This window comes from Silurus aristotelis (assembly GCF_946808225.1).
Source record: "Silurus aristotelis genome assembly, chromosome: 21".
Classification (NCBI taxonomy): Eukaryota; Metazoa; Chordata; class Actinopteri; order Siluriformes; family Siluridae; genus Silurus; species Silurus aristotelis.
Genome location: NC_139594.1, coordinates 510,212 through 529,701, shown reverse-complemented (window position 1 = coordinate 529,701; position 19,490 = coordinate 510,212). Strand labels below are relative to the sequence as shown.

At 43.6% G+C, this 19,490-nt stretch overlaps 1 protein-coding gene across 12 annotated transcripts; it reads right to left on the bottom strand.

Annotated features, from left to right (window-relative positions):
- Nucleotides 1-6,648: 6,648 nt before the first annotated feature.
- Nucleotides 6,649-19,198, bottom strand: LOC310716775 (zinc finger protein 646). Of its 12 annotated transcripts, XM_083524197.1 has the most exons (7): nucleotides 19,054-19,198; nucleotides 16,746-16,803; nucleotides 14,906-15,011; nucleotides 12,310-14,416; nucleotides 10,685-11,839; nucleotides 8,759-9,745; nucleotides 6,649-8,695 (listed from the first exon to the last, which is right to left on the bottom strand). In XM_083524197.1, exons 4-6 carry the CDS (start codon nucleotides 14,385-14,387, stop codon nucleotides 8,875-8,877), a joined length of 4,104 nt encoding a protein of 1,367 aa, XP_083380323.1. In that variant the 5' UTR covers nucleotides 14,388-14,416; nucleotides 14,906-15,011; nucleotides 16,746-16,803; nucleotides 19,054-19,198; the 3' UTR covers nucleotides 6,649-8,695; nucleotides 8,759-8,874. The 12 variants fall into 12 exon arrangements, with proteins under 12 accessions (XP_083380323.1, XP_083380325.1, XP_083380317.1 ...); XM_083524199.1 differs by lacking the exons at nucleotides 14,906-15,011; nucleotides 16,746-16,803; nucleotides 19,054-19,198 and adding an exon at nucleotides 10,506-10,602 and having other exon boundaries at nucleotides 6,649-8,701; nucleotides 8,767-9,745; nucleotides 12,310-14,899; XM_083524191.1 differs by lacking the exons at nucleotides 14,906-15,011; nucleotides 16,746-16,803; nucleotides 19,054-19,198 and adding an exon at nucleotides 10,506-10,602 and having other exon boundaries at nucleotides 6,649-8,701; nucleotides 8,767-9,745; nucleotides 10,756-11,839; nucleotides 12,310-14,899.
- Nucleotides 19,199-19,490: the final 292 nt, after the last annotated feature.

The following is a 19,490-nucleotide window of genomic DNA, read 5'->3' as shown; positions in this document are numbered from 1 at the left end:
TGATTGGAAGGTTGTTCCATAACTGTGGGGTTTATAAGAGAAACATCTGCCCCCTGCTGGAGTCTTCATTATTTGAGGTACCAACAAATAGCCTGCACCTTTTGATCTAACTAGGCGTGGAGGATCATACTGGTACAGAAGTTCACTCAGATACTGCGGCATGAGAGCGTTAAGTGCTTTAGACGTCATTAGTAGTATTTTATAATCAGTGTGAGATGTAATTGGGAGCAGTGTAGATGATTAAAACAGGGCTGATGTGACCATATTTTCTAGATATATTTTCTAGGGGAGTGGTAGCTCCAGCGGTTAAGGCGTTGGTTACCGATCGGAAGGTCGGGGCTTGAACCCCCGGTATCGCCAAGCTTCCACGCTTGGGCCCTTGAGCAAGGCCCCTTAACCCTCTATGCTCCAAGGGCGCCGTATCATGGCCGACCCTGCGCTCTGACTCCAGCTTCTAAGCAAGCTGGGATATGCGAAGAACAAATTTCACTGTGCTGTAATGTATATGTGATAAATAAAGGACTCTTGCTGCTGCATTCTGAACTAACTGAAGCTTATTTCTGCACTTACTCCAACACCCAGACAGTAAAGCGTTACAGTAGTCTAATCTAGATGTTACAAAAGCATCAACTAGCAATAACACCAAGGTCTGGGCTGCTGTACATGCTGAAACAGAAACACCATCCAGAGATGCTACAGAATTGGAAAGTTTACTTCTAGCTGCATGTGGTCCTAGTAAAAGTACTTCCGTCTTCTCTGAGTTGAGCAGAAGAAAGTTATCAAGCATCCACTGTCTAATGTCCTTTACACACTTCTCAACATTGTTAAGCTGATCTCTCTCATCTGGCTTTGCTAAAATATACAGCTGTGTATCATCAGCATAGCAATGGAAGTAAATCCCATGTTTATGTATAATTTCACCCAGAGGCAGCAGATATAAAGAGAAAAGCAGTGGGCCTAAGACAGATCCTTGTGGAACACCAAACTTTACCTCAGAGAGTGTGGAGAGCTCACCATTTACATCAACAAACTGATAGCGATCAGTCAGATAAGACCTGAGCCAGGAGAGAGATGTTCCCTTTATTCCAACAACGTTCTCCAGTCCAGCAAGCAGTACAGTGTGATCAATGGTGTCAAAATGGTGTGCTATTGGTATATAGTTGGACAGCTGACAAGGGTCAAGGTCAGGGTTCTTAATTAGAAAAGAGTGCAGGCAGGGTGGAGTCGTGGGAGAAGAGTGATAGCAGGAGTGATTTGTGTTAGAAGAGTATTTGTGAGAGTGAAAGGGAAAGTTTACTGTGGACTGTGGTGAGACCTGAGATGTTGTGTGGATTAGAGACAGTGGTATTGAGTAAAAGACAGGAGGTGGAGCTGGAGGTAGCAGAGCTGAAGATGTTGAGATGTTCATTGGGAGTGACGACGATAGACAGGATTAGAAATGAGTTTATTATAGGGACAGCGCATGTAGGACGTTTTGGAGACAAGGTGAGGGAGGTGAGATTGAGATGGTTTGGAAATGTGCAGAGGAGGGAAATGGGGTATATTAGTAGGAGAATGCTAAGGATGGAGCCACCGAGGCGCTCTGGATTCAAAATCTGTGCTATTTATTATTTTGTAGCCCACCTTACACAACATATGGACATTTTAGCAACCTGTGTGCGTGTATACTATCGCCAAACATTGAAGAAATACTGAAATACCCCAACATTATCCTCAATGATAATCTGCTGAAGAAGCTGCGCGACCCCGGCTTGCTTCAAGGACCAGGCCTCGAGATCTTGGCTTCGTCTGCAGCAGACGGACAGAGGAGGGGGTGCGCCAGGAAGTGGAAGGATGGAAAGTGAGCGGGGGCTAGTGCTAGGCGAAAGGCTAACCCCAGCCTGCCTGCCCTACCATCCATCATGCCGGTGAATGTCTGCCCCCGCTCATGTCTGCCTTGGGCAAAAAATCCGGACTAAATCAGACTCCAGCAAGCTACTCGACATGAATACAGTGACTGCTGCATCTATTTTTACTGGGACATGGCTGAGCAACAGAGTTCCAGATGACGCCATTCAGCTGGACAGACTAGCCACGTTTTATGCCGACAGAAGTCCATCTTTATGTGGTAAGGCTCGCGGTGGCGAACTGTGTGTTTACGTCAACACAGGATGGTGTAAAAACTCTGTCCTTGTTTCCACCTACCCCTCACCAGTGGTAGAGTTTATTGTTGTGAGATGTAGACTAGGGACATTCACTCCTGCGGAAGGACAGTGGGACCCGATGCAAATAAGTACGGTGCGATTTGAGGGTTGAATGTGGGCGCACGCGGTAAAATACTTGAGTATGCAGGTTGCGAGAGAATAAAATCATTTGTGAGACTACCGCAAAATAGTCAGATATTTAAAAATGTTTTATAAATTGCTAAAAACAAACTAATGTTTCTACAAAAGCAATAATGGCAACTAAAACAAAACTATTAACAAGCACATGGTCGAGAGCTAACTCTCGCATGGTTCATGTCCGGTAGACTACTAGAGCCACACCGAGGCAAAATGTCTGAAGCGCAAGACTCAGATCAATCACTGAGTGCTACAGATATTATTTTATTAATAAAGAAAGGAACATACAACACAACACAACATTGGATTGTTTTTATAAGATATCGTGTTAGTTGCTGTACTACGTTCTGGAAAGTTCCTTGTTCATGTCCATGTTCATCATGAACCTTGCCAGAGTGAGACTTAAAAATCCGTCCTGTGCAGGGTCTAATGTAGACCTTGTTATTCACCATCATTATTTTACTCGGAATGTCGATTTTTTTAAAAGCAGTGAGTGGAGACCATTCCCATCAGAACTACTAACACACACTAGTAACCACATTAGGGTAAATAATTTCTCTGCTATAGCGAGCATCCAGTTCATTCAGTGTGTGAAGTGTGACATGTTTAGTCAGTCTTTCTCCGTCTCTAGCGATAATTTTATCTGTGAAAGTTAGTTTGTTAGTTTGAGATATGAGCACATCCAGAGTCTAGAGACTGAATAGGAGTAAAACTTTGTAATTGATTGTCTGTTATAATGACACTGCTGTCTACAGGGTGGATTTATTTTAATCGTCTGGATTTTTTGCCTGATGTTTTCAACTTTATTATTAAAAAAGTTCATGAAATCATTACTACCTATTTATGACAAAGTTAACCCACGGAAGTCTGCTGGACCAGACAACATTAGTGGCAAAGTGCTCAGGGAATGTGCAGAACATCTAGTGGATGTCTTGCATTGTTGTTACTACGTGCCTCAAGACAACGACCATTGTCCCCTTACTAAAGACGTCTACAGTCTCCTGCCTCAATGACTATCGTCCAGTTGCACCTCTACCTATTGCAATGAAGTGCCTCGAGAGGCATGTGTCTTCAAGACCCAGCTACCACCTTCACTGGACCCCATGCAGTTTATGTTTCGTCTAAACTGTTTCACGGATGATGCCATCATCACAAACTGTCATCTGGCCCTCACACACCTGGACAATAAGAACACATGTGCGAATGCTGTTTATAGACTTCAGTTCAGCATTCATCACAACCATCCTTCAGCACCTGATTGAGAAGCTGAGCCTACTGGGCCTGAACATCTCCCTCTGTAACTGAATCCTGGACTTCCTGACTAGGAGACCTCATTCAGTCTGGATCGGGAACAGCATCTCACTGAGCACTGGGGCCCCTCAGGGCTGTGTGCTCAGCCCACTGCTGTTCACTCTGCTAACTCTCGACAGTGTAGCAATGCACAGCTCAAACCACATCATTAATTTTACCAATGACACGATCGTGGTGGGTCTCATCAGCATGAGCGATGAGTCAGCATACAGAGAGGAGGTGCAATAACTAACAGCCTGGTGTAGAGCAAACAACCTGGCTCTGAATGTTGACAAAACTAAAGAGATGGTTGTGGAATTTAGGAGAGCACAGAGCGGCCATTCTCCACAAATCATCCATGGATCCTCCGTGGAGATCATCAAGAACACCAAATTTCTTTGTGTTCATCTGCCAAGGAAATTCACCTGGTCACTCAGCACCAGATCCATCACCAGGAAAGATCAGCAGCATCTCTACTTCTGAAGAAGCTGAGGAAAGCATCCTGCCTGGTTTGGGAACTGCACCGTCTCGGATCGCAAGACCCTACAGAGGATAGTGAGGACGGCTGAGAAGATCATCTGAGTCTCTCTAACCTCCACACGCTGCATCCGTACAACAGTATTGTGGACAACCCCACATACCCCTCACACATACACACACACACACACACACACACACACACACACACATATATACATATTTTTATATTTACAATTGATGTTGTATACAGCTCTCGTTGGCACATTGTGCTGTAGAATATATTATACAGTAGGTTTAGCAGTGGCACTATTTTTTATTTTGTGTATCTGTCCTACACTGTCTTGTGTTGTCTGTTTGTCTGGCGAGGACACTTTAGTCCTTAGCTCTGTGTCCTGAATGTCGCTCTATGTTATGTGATGTAGCTCTCATTTCACTGTGTAGTTTGCCAGCTATATATGGTTAAAATAACAATAAAAGCTTCTTGACTTGAACAGGAGCAGCCAAAAGAAGCAGAAGAATTGATGAACGTGATGCAGAAGCCTCCAGCCCATCAACTCTAACATGCTCCTGTGTAAAAAAAATGGTGTGGATTGTTCTGGAACTTTGGTACATTTAGTTTTGTGATTGTCACTTATTTTTCCCTTTTCCTCCTTTTGGAAAATGCCCTGAATGAGTATTTTTCCTTTTAGTAAAAAATAAAAAGGATAAAATACAATTTAGTTCTTAAGGAGAAATGGGGGTGGTACCATAGGTATTTTTACATGCAATATAAACAGTTCCACAAGGGGGCATAAAATGTATAGTGCCAGTTTAATTTTAGAGCTGTGATGTGAAATTACACAGAATACAAACATGTGAAAGTGTAAAACCATGCTGAAATTATTTCTTTAGTCTGTCTCATTTCATTCACAACTACACAACAGAATATGCCTTATTAGGATGTAAATCATATTTAGTCTTCTAACCTAAAGCAGTGTCCACTGGTCAAGAAGTTTGAAAACTAGAATGTTTTGATGTTTAAAATTTGAGTGTGCGTTGCTTAGCCGTAAACTCTGGATTAACCCTAGATATAATATATAAATGAGTGCCTACACAGAGGTCAAGATGTTGAAGTTTGAGAGACATTTTACAATTATTTCAATCCATTTGAGAGGCCAAGTGTGTAAATCAGGTTTAATCAGCATTATCATGACTGGAAAAAAAAAGTTGAGTAGTAGCTTATGTTCTGTAAGTTTTAGTATTTATATAATAAAACACTTTCCACTGAGTCATTCTCAATTATTACACCACTGATATTTAAAAGATCTACTGAAATCTGCTAAATCCTAGCTGCCAGAATAAAAGGAGTAAATTCTGGAGACTATAACACTCGTCAGATCTACAGGACCCTCTGAGAAGGTTATTGTGTCAATGACAACGTTGACGTCAGGATGCACTCATTATGGCGGACACTCCCTCGAACTTCGATTACTTACCTTATTTCATAACATGCACTCTGCCAAATTACCACCATCATGTGTACATTTGTATCAAATCTATGAATCAGTTTTATTGAAAATCAAGTTATAAATCAGTGTTGGACAGTAAGGAAGTAACTGTAACTCGTTAGTGTAATTAAGAGGTTTTTTCATGTGTCTGTATTTTACTGAAATGTTTCTATTTGTGATTTTTACATTTCAAACTCAAATATTTGACTTTTTACTACATTTAGTGAAATCAGTCGTTTCTTTTTATTAATGAGGATAAAAACGTAACTGGTGAAACACGCAGCGAGTCACCAATCAGGATCGAGCGCACGCTCTGTTTTACACGTGTTCTGATCGGCGCTCGGTGAATCTACTGATCACCAACATACAGTTCAGCATCAGTTCAACATCAAGCAGAACATTTAGAGAGGAACAAATGATGAAGAAACTCCAGACTGGAACTCACCACCACACACGTGACCTCATTTACACGTTTTTACTGAAGTAGATGAAAAGAAGGTTTTGTGTTCATGATGATTTTAATAGAAATCAATCAGTGTTTGAGTCTTTAATCTCATTCTATTAATAGATCAGTGTGCTGAGAGTCACATTCGAGTCTTTACACAGAAACTGAGGTGATTAAGTGAAGAATCTTGTGATAAAAATAATAACAGGAACATTAGAGTTATAATAAATCACTACTTTGGAAACTGAAGAACATTTGAAGGTGAAAACGTTTGTACTTTTACTAAAGTGACGGTTTAAAGAGACACTTTTACTGAGTCTCTACTTTTACTCATCTACATAATTTGTGTATGTTGTCCACCGCATCTTGTGGGGAACTGTTATTGGAGGAGCTGAATCAGGTTCAGACTTCATCCCCTGGTCTTTTGGTTGGTTCAGCAGGGAGGAACAGATCAGCCAGATGGACACACACTACCAACATTTATTAAAAATAATATTTTAACCCTTTCAACCCAAAAATACCTCCAAGAGGTACAATTCAGTCCTTTTAATACGTGATCTAGATTTCTCTACACGTGAGCGTACTTTTTGTCGTTGTTGCGATCACACATAAATGCAGCAAATCATTTGTTTTCAGCTATTTATTTTCATTACTTGAGAGCGTTAAGGTTATAATCCAAACGAGTTTTCTGTTAGGAAATGAATTATCAAAATGTAGTTTTAAAAAAAGTGTATAGTCAGCAGTACATATATATAACGCATGAAAAGAGGGAAACAAAAAGATCGGTTAAACACAAAATGAAAATCTCTTCAATCCTTCCCAAATCAAATCAAAGCACCGAAGTTTGTTGTACAAGTTCAGCTTTTTTCCTCTCTTCCTTTCGCACCTGATTTCAGGTTATTGGAACATTTATATACACACACAATTTTAACTGTGCTCTTTTAGATGATGGACTTTAACCCCAGAGCTGCCTGGTGATAAAAGATGAAATGCAAAAAGCAATTAAATAAAAAAAAGATACTAATAAATACAAGGGATAAAAAAGAAGATTGCCCAAGTGATTGTAATGTTCACAAAAATCATCCCTTAAAAGTGTGAGACAAGAGGCACATCCATGTTTTTTTTTTTTCTCCAGGGGAAACGACTGTCACAAGGACGGAGGAACGATACAGTGACACTCAGTCGGGAGAGACACACTTTACAGCTTCCTGTCTATTGTACAAGAGGGTGGTTTGAGACACAGCCCAATCGCGGTAAAAGGCATAAAACCCAGGACAGAACTGCGATAAGTCACAAGAACAAATGTTCTGTAGGAGTCCAGACATCCGTGACTACAAGTTGGCCGCGTACTGAAAATAAAAAAATAAATGTGTGAAGAAGGATTTACTAAAAACTAGCATTATAGGGGTTAATATAAATAAAAACGCATACTACAGTGATTTTCTTTTTTATAAAAGTGTTCCTGTAAATAATACAGTCAGAAGTACGATACAATACAAGGTAAAACCAAAATGCCAGTACAAGCCTATCAATATACACGTCTTGCTTTTTTTTTTTCTTACTTTTTTTTTTCTTTCCCAGAAAAAAAAAGCACAACCTATCATTTTCTATACACTACCTAATTAGGTGCTGCTTTTTTCTTTTTTTTTAAACAAGGGTCTTTAAAATTACAACGCGCAACAGAAAGCAAACCGCAATTCCGTCATCTGCAGAATGATGATAATATTTAATAGTAATTAATAATAATAATAAGGTTTTGAAGCTCTTCGTCACACACAAGTTAGAAAAAGAATGAGAACATCTGAAGGGAGAACTGAAAACAAACACCCTTAAGAGTTCTACACAACATGGTGACTGCAGTTTTCAAATGAGACCTATAATGCGGTCAGATCTAAAACCTACACGTACATCAATCTTACAATGTGTATATTACACGCGTTTGTTTCACCAGGAAGTGGATTGTGAGAGTGAATGTTTTCTGATGGAATACAGAATCGGAGGTTGACCCGTCAAAGGATGAAGCTGCGATTTCAAATGAGGGAAAATGTCATAACTTTATGAATATTTAAATTGGTGTGATATTAATAACAGATCTAAACTATAACCTGTAATCTCTGTTCTCGTGTTGTTTTTAACTGGAAAAGCTTCACAGAAAAACTCTTTACACTCTTGGTTAAGCGTGTGCTGATGGCCTATTATCTGTAGGCTTAAATCAAATTTCATTTTTCGTAAAAAAAAAAAATAAATAAATAAAAATTATCCCTTTTCCTGCACTCAATTAAACTGTAAAAATGTTTCTCTAATTCAACAATTTTTTTTTTTTTTTAAATGAAATTAAACATTGAACGTACACAGTATGTCCCTTAGACCAAACCCTAAAGCGGTGCCCACACATATTTGGTGTAAGGTGGATATTGTGTATTTTCTATTTGTTTCACTTCATTCAAATAAAAGCATGTGTAAAACTGGTGATTATGACTGGTGATCAGCACCCGCCTAGTCCTGGGGTAAAGATCTGGAGCGATCGCATCAGGTTACTGAATGTACATCAGGTGAGTTGTACATGGAAAGAGGTGATCTAAAACCTAGCTCGGTGACTTCTGCATGGAAATGGATGGGTTAGTCCTCTACAACCTAAACAACCTGCTCAGTTGAAAAATTACCCCCCCCCCCTCCCACTCCCCAACACACGCACGCACGCACACACACACACACACACACACACACACACACACACACACACACACACACACACACAGAGCTACGCATCTAGAAATGACTTTTTCGGCACCTCCAGAAACCTTGTCACTATTCTCCACTAAGAAGTTCCTGCTCCCCAGGTGCGTTTTATTTATATAAAAGCGCCGGTTGGCATGGTCAGAAAATTCGACGTGCCCATGGGGGCACTGCTGTTATGGGACCAGTGGACTTTTTGGTGATGTCGCAGGTTTGACTTGCTGGAGAACCGTTTGTCGCACTGCTGGCATGAGAAGGGTTTTTCCTTGGTGTGTATGCGACGGTGGCACACGAGTTGCGTAGAAACGCGGAAGGCTTTCCCGCAGTCAGAGCACTGGTACCGCTTCGGCTCGGTGTGTATGCGGCGGTGGTTTTTGTATGCCATCAGGTTGGAGAATTCTTTCTGACAGGGGCTGCAGTAGTAGGTGCCAGACTTGTGGCTGTTTTTGTGGTTGAGCAGGGAGCTGGCGTGGCGGTACCCGCGCCCACATTGATCACAAACGTGTGCCTTTCGGCTTGAATCGTTGCGGCTGCGCTGCGGTGGGTTCTGGTGGCAGGCCTGCATCAGGGTCAGGTCGAGCCCAGAACTCCATCCAAGGTCAGAACTGCCACCAGAGGAACCTTCTGGATTCTGATGGTGGGAGTAGTTTGAGGATTTCTGGGCTCGTCCGTGATGCATCTGCAGGTGCAATCTAAAGCTGGTCTGACTCGGGAACGTGCGGTGGCACTGCGTGCATGTGAATTCCCGCTCTTTCTGGTGGAGTCGACGATGGTTCTGAAGCTGAGAGAAGACACGGAACGCCTTGCCGCATTCTGGGCAGCGGTGCCGCCGTAGCTCCGAGTGGATCCGACGGTGATTTTTCAGAGCGAGCAGGTTAGGGTAGGTCTTGAGGCACACGGCGCAATGATAGATGCCAATGGTGTGTGTGTTTTTGTGGTTCAGCAGAGAGCTGGCGTGGCGGTATGAGCGGCCGCACTGCTCACATCTGTGGATAAAAGAGAGAACCATAAGTCCACTGCTCTGACTTTAAACCCCTTATTTTATTAGTGACCTAGGTTAATCTGTATGTGAAGAACCTGGCAGTACAAAGCTGACTTATGTATTTACAGGTATATGATCTTTTATCCAGCTGCCAAAAATATTTTTAAAATGTTCAAAAATGAACAGCAGAATTTAGCAGATTTAATTTCTAAGATTATAAATCATCAGCACATTGCGTTTTGTTTTAAAGGCGGTCCTTTAACAATCTTACTGAAGTCAATACAAAGAACTTCATTTACAACCAATACACAAATCTGATCATGATCATTTATTTTTAAAAGCATTTTCGTGTTAGTAAAACATGCGTTAGTAGGTATAATAGTGAGACAGACTTGTAGAAATATGATTTATCTGTACACATGAAAACACCACAGGTTTATTGATGTCTAAATCCCATCTCTGGGTCTGCTAGTCACTAAGAAGCTGATCTGGACCACCACATTCATTTAAATAATATTCATGTCATGGGAGACACAGACCCTTCTAAAATTGTTTTAGCTCCCACATTTAATGAGCTAGTCACTTGAGAAAAACATAAAAACAGTACAAACATTTAGAAATTATATCAGTAAGAGAACAGCATCAAGAAAACCTTTAACACAAGACAGAAGACATCTAATTATTCAGTATACAGATTGAAAAGCATGGCAGCCTAATGTTCTAGAGTATAATGCTAACTGAAAGTAAAGGGGTGGTGGGGTAACTTATCTGGTCTCCACTAATCATACTGTCCAAACTTCAGAAAAATCCGAATTCCGGCACGCGAATGGTCCCGAGGAAGCCGGATTGGAGATCATATACCTGTAATAGACACGTAGAGACCCGTGTGATCTTTACTAAGTTCACTTCAGAAAACAACGAACAACTAGACGTAAAAACTCACGTGAACCGGCACTCTTCTGCCCCTTCTCTCGAAGTGCTTGAAGTGTCCTTCCTCCTGTACTCGTTGCCTACCTGGTTGTCCCCGCAGCGATGCCTGGCGAGCCCAGAACGCCCCTGGAAGCTCTTCCCGCAGGTGGGGCATCCGAATCGAGCATGTCCTTCCTCGTGGACCCTCTGATGGTTGCGGAGAAATCGGGCCAGTCGGAAAGCTTTCCCGCAGGTGGAGCAGATGTGCCTCTTCTTCTGCGTGTGGATGCGCATGTGATTGCGCAGTGCCATGTAGTTGGTGTAGGGCTTGTCACAGTAGGAGCAGCTGAAGTTGCCTGTCTTGTGTGTGTTCTTGTGGTTCAGAAGGCTGCTTGCATGTTTGTATGAGCAGCCACAGAGGTCACAGGAGAAAGGTCGCTCCTCACGTTCTGGAGATCCTAAGTCCCCAGGATCCATGGTTAGACCGGAGCTGTTGAGGGAGGCTGAAGAGGAAGGAAGCTGGGCACTGCAGTTATGCGAAGCAAGGTCAGTGGGGGATCGAAAACATTCAGAGCATCCGTTGCACTCGTAGCTTGGAGGAGGTGGTGCCATTTGAGGCGGCACACTTGGACCAGGAAGGTCTTTGCAAAGTTGGTTGGTAGTGTGGGTTTCAAGCTGTCTCTGGTTCCTGAAACCACGTCCACAGTCTTGGCAAGAATACTTCTTGAGAGCAAAATGCATACGCAAGTGGTTCTTCATAGCCAGACGGTTGGGGTAGGTGGAGTTGCAAACGTTGCAATGGTACTCGCCGATCTTATGCAGGTTCTTGTGATTGGCAAGACTGCCGGCGTGGCGGTAGGTGCGGCCACATTGATCACAGGCAAAAGGGCGCCGCCCACTTCCATCGTCCACTTGCTGGGCCCTTGCCCCAGCGTACGGCTTCTTAAATCCTTGTGGCTGGCCATAATTAGGCATCATCTGAGACTGGTTCTGCATTTTGGGGTCCCCCATTCTCATCTGCTGCATCTGAGAAGGTCCACCCTCATAACGTGATCCGTTGTGTTGATTCATATTTTGGACGCGCTGATCTCGACCTCCTGTTTTGGCTCGGTGCTCCTCGTGGAGACGAAGATGGTTGATCAATTGCTTTTGGATTTTGAAGGCTTTTCCACACTCCTCACACTTGTGCCTGCAACACATAAAAAGAAGATACACACAAAACCAGAAATGGTGAGAGGAGAGCCATGTCTAAACACAATGCATTATATACAACGTAAAAACAATAATAAAAGCAATGCAGCACACAGCATGGATCTCTTACAAATACAGAGATGACTACACAATATCAAATGGGACAGATGTAGTGCATTACATTGTCTGTGTGTGTGTGTCTGTGTGTGTGTGTGTGTCTGTGTGTGTGAGTGAGTGAGTGTGAGATAAAGAGAAAGAGAGCGAGTGTGTGTTGCCCTCATCTTTTTTAATGGAATGGGTTGAACACATTTCTTTTAGATTCACAACTGAATTCAAATTGGGATTTTGGGGGGGTTTCAGTGATGACTTGGATAATCACGAGTGGGGAACTCAATACATACACAGTCAAAGTATGCAAAGAGAACTACACAGTTAAAGTATAATAGGGCACATGCAATGCTGGCTAACCTCTTTAAGTCAAAATGAGTCCTCTGGTGGTTCTTGAGGGCCAGCAGGTTGTAGTAGCGTTTTTGGCAGACAAGGCACCGGAAGACCCCAGTCTTGTGCGATTTCTTGTGGTTTAGAAGTGAGCATGGATGCCTGTAACCTCTCCCGCACTGGTCGCACCTATGTGGCCGATCTTCCGAGCCAGACATTTGCCGGTGGCCCACAGCGCTGCTGGTCCCAGCACCACCACTCATCCCTTTAGCTCCGTTCAAGTCTTTGCTCAGCACTCCGCCTCTCCCCTTGCCTGGGCACAGGTGAGTGATCAGGTGATGGCGATCTGCAAAGAACATGCCACAGTCAACGCAAATGTGGTTCCTTCCATCCATTTTGCCATTAGCACTAGAGCTGCCGCCCCCCAAGCCCTGTCCAGAGCCACCCGGTTGAGGAGGTCCGTGGACCAACTGGTGATTAAGAAGGTCGTGTTTTTTACTGAAAGTCTGGCCACATATACTACAAACCAGCAGACTGGCTTGACTACCCTCTTGCCGCCTTCTCCACTCTTGTTCACCCACAGGTGAAAGGGAGGAGGAAGGTCCGGCACCTTGGTTCACACCATGGCTTCGTAAGTGGCTACGAAGGGCTCGAAGACTTGCATAATGATTTCCACAGACTGTACACTGGTAGACTTCCCCATCATCTTTGTCTTCCATTCTCTTAGACTGGCCTCCCTGACTTCCTCCATACTGGTCTTGTCCACGTCGCTGGCGATTGCCATGTTTGAGGCTGGAGCTGCTTGCTGGCAAAGTAGTACTACTTGAACTGTGGAAGCCCATGTTTCCCATGTAGCCATTGGACATACTGCCTTGTTCAGCACACATGTTCCGGTCTGATTGGCGACTGTTTTGTGGATGGCCAGAGTTGCCCTGAGCCAGTGAACCATCGTATCGGTCATGAAACTCCAGTGAATCAAGGCCGCTGCTATGGCCATTGTCTTGAACAAAATGGGCAGCATCACTGAGATTACCAGACAGTGAGATCGGAGTTGTTGTGCCATTCTCCTGGTCCTGAGAATGCACAAAGCCTTGCTGGGAGTCCAGGCCTGTCATGGGCTCGGAAGAAAGCCAGTCACCTTCTGAGTTCATACCCTGCGAGTTTGGGCGGGATTTGTGACTGCGGAGGTGGCTGTGCAGTGCTGCAAGATGAGGATACTCCTTACAGCATACGGTGCATTGGTACTGGCCTGTTTGATGACAGCGCTTGTGATTAACAAGACTCCCCGCATGCCGATAACATTTTCCACACTCTTGACACTTGAACCTGCGGTCTGCATCGTCAATGGATGAGGACTGCTGCTGGGATCTGGATTGCCCGCTGGGCAAGGACACTGATGCCTGGGAGTTGGACCCCAGGCCATCTGAAATTAGGATAGAGGCTCCCACTTGGGCATGTGGTGGAGGGTGAGATTCATGGGTCAAGTAATGCAGTTTGAGACTTTCCACATCGGAATGTCCGGACCCACAGTATGCACATGTGTAAATGTGATTGTTGACTGGAGGACCTAGCATTTGATCATAACGTTTGTCGGGTAAAGGGGGAAGGGGAAGAGGGTCGCCAAGAGCCGGGGTGTATGGATTGACTGCAGGGGAACGGACAGTGCTGAGGTTGTGTGGCACTATACCTGGGAAGCTACGTGTCAGCCCCAAAGACGATGATGCTGCATTATGCAACAGAATATGCTCCTGAAAGTCACTCTTACTGGGTAAAGAAACCTGGCACAGGTGGCAAAAGCAAGCTGCCATGTCGTTGTTTTGGGAGGCAGGGGGGCGATGTTCAGACGATGCCTCTGGCACAAGGCTCCCCATGGACATCCCAGGAGGCTTGAACTTGGAATGGGTGCGCTCATGGGCCCCAAGCGCTGCCAGATTGCTGAACTGCTTGTAACAGACTGTACACTTGTAAGTGCCTTCCTGGTGGGACTTCTTGTGGTTTACCAAGCTGCCGTGGTGCCTGTAGGTCCGGTCACACTGGTCACACTTGAATGGTCTGTCCCAAGCATCTTCGGACCCCGGAGACTTCTGCTTGTCGTGGTCCGCCATCATACTGCTGCTGTTCAGGTGGCCCCGGTAACCTGTGTCAGAAAGATCTTGTGCTAAGCCATAATCCCTATCTTCATCAACACCATCCTCATTCTCCTCTTCAGCTTGTGCACTAGGAGACAGAGTATGAATGCGGAGGTGGTTCTTCAGGGCTATTGCATTGGGTAGTGTTCTGGTACACACTGGGCACTGGAATGAACCCAACTCGTGGGACTTTTTGTGCGACGCCAAACTACTGGCATGCTTGAAAATTCGTCCACACTGTTCACATTCAAATCTGCCAATCGCTTCTTGGTGATAGTGGGCTTTCATATGCTCCAGAAGACTAGGTGTACTTGGGCATATCGTGTCGCATTCTTTGCAAGGAAAAACCTTGGCACGATTCATATCATGCATAGCCATGATGAAAAAATTGAAATGGAAGGGGAAAATGTCCACATAAAATGATCCTCGAACATAGAAGAAAGGGGGGGCAATGTGTGATGCTCAGCTCTCTGCTTCTGTGGTATCAGCCATTTTACCTGGGAGGCAGATTTTTCGCTCCAGTCAGCCTTTCAATTCCACTCGGATCCCAGCGGTTCAGAGAGCGTCTGGACAGATGTGGAGCACCAGATGGGGAGGGGGGGACTATGAAGACACAAAAAAAAAAAAAAAAAAAAAAAAAGACAAAAAAATTCTAAGAATTTTACCCAAATCTCCAAGCAGAGGTCCAAAGACCATTAGATTTTTTTTTTTTAATTAAGCAAGAAAGCTTAATTAAAAAAACAAAAACAAAAAAACATAATTCTTTGGAAAAGACAAATGTAAATGCAGTGCACTGTAAAATCTAACCACCATGCAGCAGAAATTGTTATACGTGTGATAAAGTTGTTCTGCAGGTTTGGAAATGTAGTTTTGCAGTTATTCATGTCTGCCTTGAGAATATCTAATAATCTCTGAACTCAACATAAAAAGTGCAATTCAAATACAATAACATCACTAATTACATCAATTACATAAGCTAACCATAAACAACACCAAAAAGAGAGGTATAGTACAGCTGCTCAACTGAACAGTTTCTAATAATCTTGAGTAAATAAAGAGGATATTTTGAATGAAAAAGTGTGTCACTGGTTTACACAGGGATCCAGAGAGTGAACTGCCTGAGCACTTCTTTTATCTCCCGACTAAACTTTAAGACTGTGTCTGTTCCAGTGTGCAGATTCAGAGTCTGATAGACATTAGAAAGTACATAGTGACACTTGACACCCACTCCAGTCCAGTCGGCTGCCTGCCAGTGTCTGTTGTACGGTAGGATCAGATTCCACATTCCAACTTTTGGAGGTCTGGGTAGCAATTTGGACCACCATGATGGTATAGGAGTGGAGGTGTCATGGGAAAAAAAAACTATAATTCATTTCACATTTAATTGAGCACAATTCATATTAGTGATCCATCTCAAAAATAGATTTATTGGTGTATTAGAATATATTCCAGGATGGTATGTCTTTTTCATAACAAAGTAAAACAAGCTCAGTTTAAATCTGAGTGGTGATGGAATTTCGAAAAAATCTTTCAATTCAAAAATTCAACTACTGTAAAAGTACTCATGTGTCAGACTTGAGCTAACAGGGTTCCTGACTTGTGTTTAAACTTCTGTCAAACTTGTACTAACTGGCTTTCAAAACTCAGAATGTAAAAATCGACTGATTGTTGTGTTTTAGAGCTTTAAAGGCAAAACGTGTTAAATATAGATTTATGTTTACACAAACCATCTGTGTGTTGCCAAACAGTCCCTGTGTAAACCATTGTATGTCTGACATGATGCGAACATGCTGCATGAGAGCTTTTTTTCCCTTCCATTTCTTTCATTGTTCATTTTCAGGTCTTTGTGGTTGATCTGTCACATGCATTGCAGCTGCTCTCTCCACACCAGGGATGTAAGACTTAACAGTGTTAAGTAAAAAGTCCTGAACTGAAGCATACAATACCACACGAGTGATCACGTACAGTGTATTATGGAAATACTACACATTCTGTGTGTTCTGCGTGTCTATCTGGATTCTTTTGCTTCACTGAGTGTAAAACACACGTACACATGCAGAAACGGCAGATGGGTCCAGAGATGCAAAATGATCACGTTACATTACATCGTCCTCTGTAGTGGGAAATCTGGAGGAAAGTGTGTGCACGTTTGATTTCTAAGTCACTGGATGTTTTTAACGTATTGAATGCAATTGATTTGGTATTGAATATTCAGTTCCGAGCTACACGGCACATTTCAGGGGACAACCTAAGCTTTAAATATCAGTACATGAACATTGAGATACAGGGTCAGACCCACACTGTGGCTTGCATATGAATGCAGAGTCGTCATTGTACCTGAAACAGAGGTCCTTATGTCTGTCCTTTATGCTGCAGTGATCGTATTGTGAAACATCTGTGAAGAGAATATTGTGAAGTGAATATTGCTGCGTTTAATGGGTCACCGGCTACGTGTGTAGAGTCACTTCAGGAACTTGTTGACCCTCCCACTTTTCATGTCTCCACATTTTATCATTCGTTCATGATTAGTTGATCTTTACAATACAAATATAACAATAATGTGAGAACATTCCGCTGAATGTTTTATTTCATCCCTGTTTATCATTTTTTGCAAGTTGTGTTTCAGGCTTCGAGGCACGGTGTGAACAGAAATTCAATATTTCCACATCACAGAACACTGTACAATAATATCTGGATTTAACAAAGCCTGGGGGTGTGTATGTTAACAAGTACCCGACATATGCTGTCTAAGATTAAGAATTCCTACAGAAAGCATGCAGTGACGATTGTGTATTACGACTGCTTTATAACTTCAGATTGCCCCAGTTTAGCTGATGGAAACCCCCTTCTTATTTCCCTTCTGAGCTGCTGTTCATGTAGTGTGACAGGACGAGGCACTGACACTCCTGTTCTAGACACCAAACGAACAAACGCCCACGACCGGGCTCTCTCTCTGGGACACTCTCAGCCCTCTCTCTCTCTCTCTCTCTCTCTCTCTCTCTCTCTCTCTCTCTCTCCCACTGTGCTGGTTTGTACTGTAAGACTCCTGGTTTGGGTTCTGAGAAACCTGGGAACGAGGTGGACTCTTATCACAGTTAAACCTAGTTTTTGTGAATGCTGAAGTAGACCCGCACACACACACACACAATACATACCCGGAGCGACTGAGAACACATAGATCATTTGCATGTTGCAGCTCTGTATAATGTTTTCAGTAAACCACCCCATACTTAAATTTTTTTTTTTAATTAAATAAATAAAAAAACCCCAACCCAATTATAAATGAGTTTTGAACATCATTTGAAAACTGTTGTGTTTATAAGTACATTAATGTGATTGTTTTTAACTAACAGACCCGGTTAAAAATGTTAGACATAACTGATGACAAAACCTGAAAGTTGTGAGTGAGTGGCAGGCGGTGTGCGTGCTAAACAGTTTGAAAGCACAGTGAGAACAGTGTTTTTGTGCAGTGATGTTGTGATCCTGAAGCTGTAAGCACTCCGAACCTGCAGGAGAAAGAGCAGCGGTCAGGAGGGTGATGCCAGAAGACTATTGTGTGTGTGTGAGTGAGGTTGGTATTGTGATGGTAAGTTTAATACACACAGAAAATGTTGACAATAATAATACATAAAATGTTTTGATGATAAAATAGTGTTAATGAGGAGGTGAAGCGCGCGCTGAGGTCTGACCTTGGGTCTGTCACATCCTCACGTTTTACTCAAACTGCACCGTTTCTGCTGGAATCGAACGCGCTCAGGCCCGCAGGCCGCGTCCCAAACCGCGCGCTGTCTCACTCATCCGAGTGTCGATCTATTGCACTACCTGCCGTCTCCATGGTGATTTGCGCGACTAGACCCGCACAATCTTCACACCCTACGTAGTGGTGAAGTGTACGGATTGGGATGGAACCCATCTTGTCTCCCTCCCCCCCATTTTTCTCCCCCCTGAGCGACTCGGGCAGCGTCAGAAGGCCGATCTCTGCGCACGGTCGGCCCGCTCAAAAAAACAAAAAACAAAAACACACATCCCCTCGATAATGTCTGTGCGGGGGTTTCTTTTAAACCTGTATCATAAATAATCCCGCAGACGCGGTTTATTTTCCCGCGGATTTTCCTTTTTACCCGAGAGAAAGAAACACACATTAGTTCTCTCTTCTAATCCCCACTTTTCATTAATAAAATCTGCATTTATAATAAAATCCAGTCACCTGATCGTCATAATAAAGTGTCAAGTGTGTGTATTTGTTTTACATCAGACCCGCACCGAACCAGCTGGCTTTGTGGGTGTAGCTAGCATAGTGCTAACCTGCTAACTGTAGCTAGCATAGTTAGCATGCTAACACCCCCGCGATGCTGAGGGGAGAAAAAAAACAGCGCGGCAGGAAAAATATCGGGCGTTAAAATAATAATAAATATTATATAATAACACTGCCGGAAAAGCAGGTCGAGTTTTCCCTCAGCATCAGCGGGAGAGTGAGGGGAGGTGAATCCGCCAGCTAACTCCGGCTAAGGGCGCTGAGGAAAGCTAGTTAGCTGTAGCTTTGAATCAACACAAAGCTCGGCGGTGTGAGAGAGAGAGAGAGAGGGAGAGAGAGAGCCGTTATCTCACCGACTGAACCCCATTGTTTTAAATAAACAGGACTCACCGGCGGGCGGAGAGCGGAGTGCAGTTGTGCGGCGCTGAGGCGATCACATCTCAGTCCTTCGCCATTTTTCTGCTTTTTTTCCCGCTTCAGTGAAAAGCGCTCGCGCGACGACACCGTCTCTTTTTTTTTTTTTTTTTTTTTTTCCTTTCCCTCCCCCCCACTGCCCCGCACTTCCTGCAGCCTTGCACTACACCCGGGTCGGTTTCCTTTTTTCCCCACCCGTATCGCGGGGAAGCGTCCCGCCCTTCCGCTCTGTGACGTGTCCTCGTGCCGTCCTGGTATTGTGTCGCTTGATGTGCTCGCGCTCTTCTCGCCCAATCGGAGCGCCGCCTGGGGCTCGTGACGTGGCACACGCGGGAGGCGGGATTCTTTTTTTTTCTCCATTTTTATACAGAATGCAGGTGGGAAAGAAGAAAAAATAACCTGAGGCGGATGTA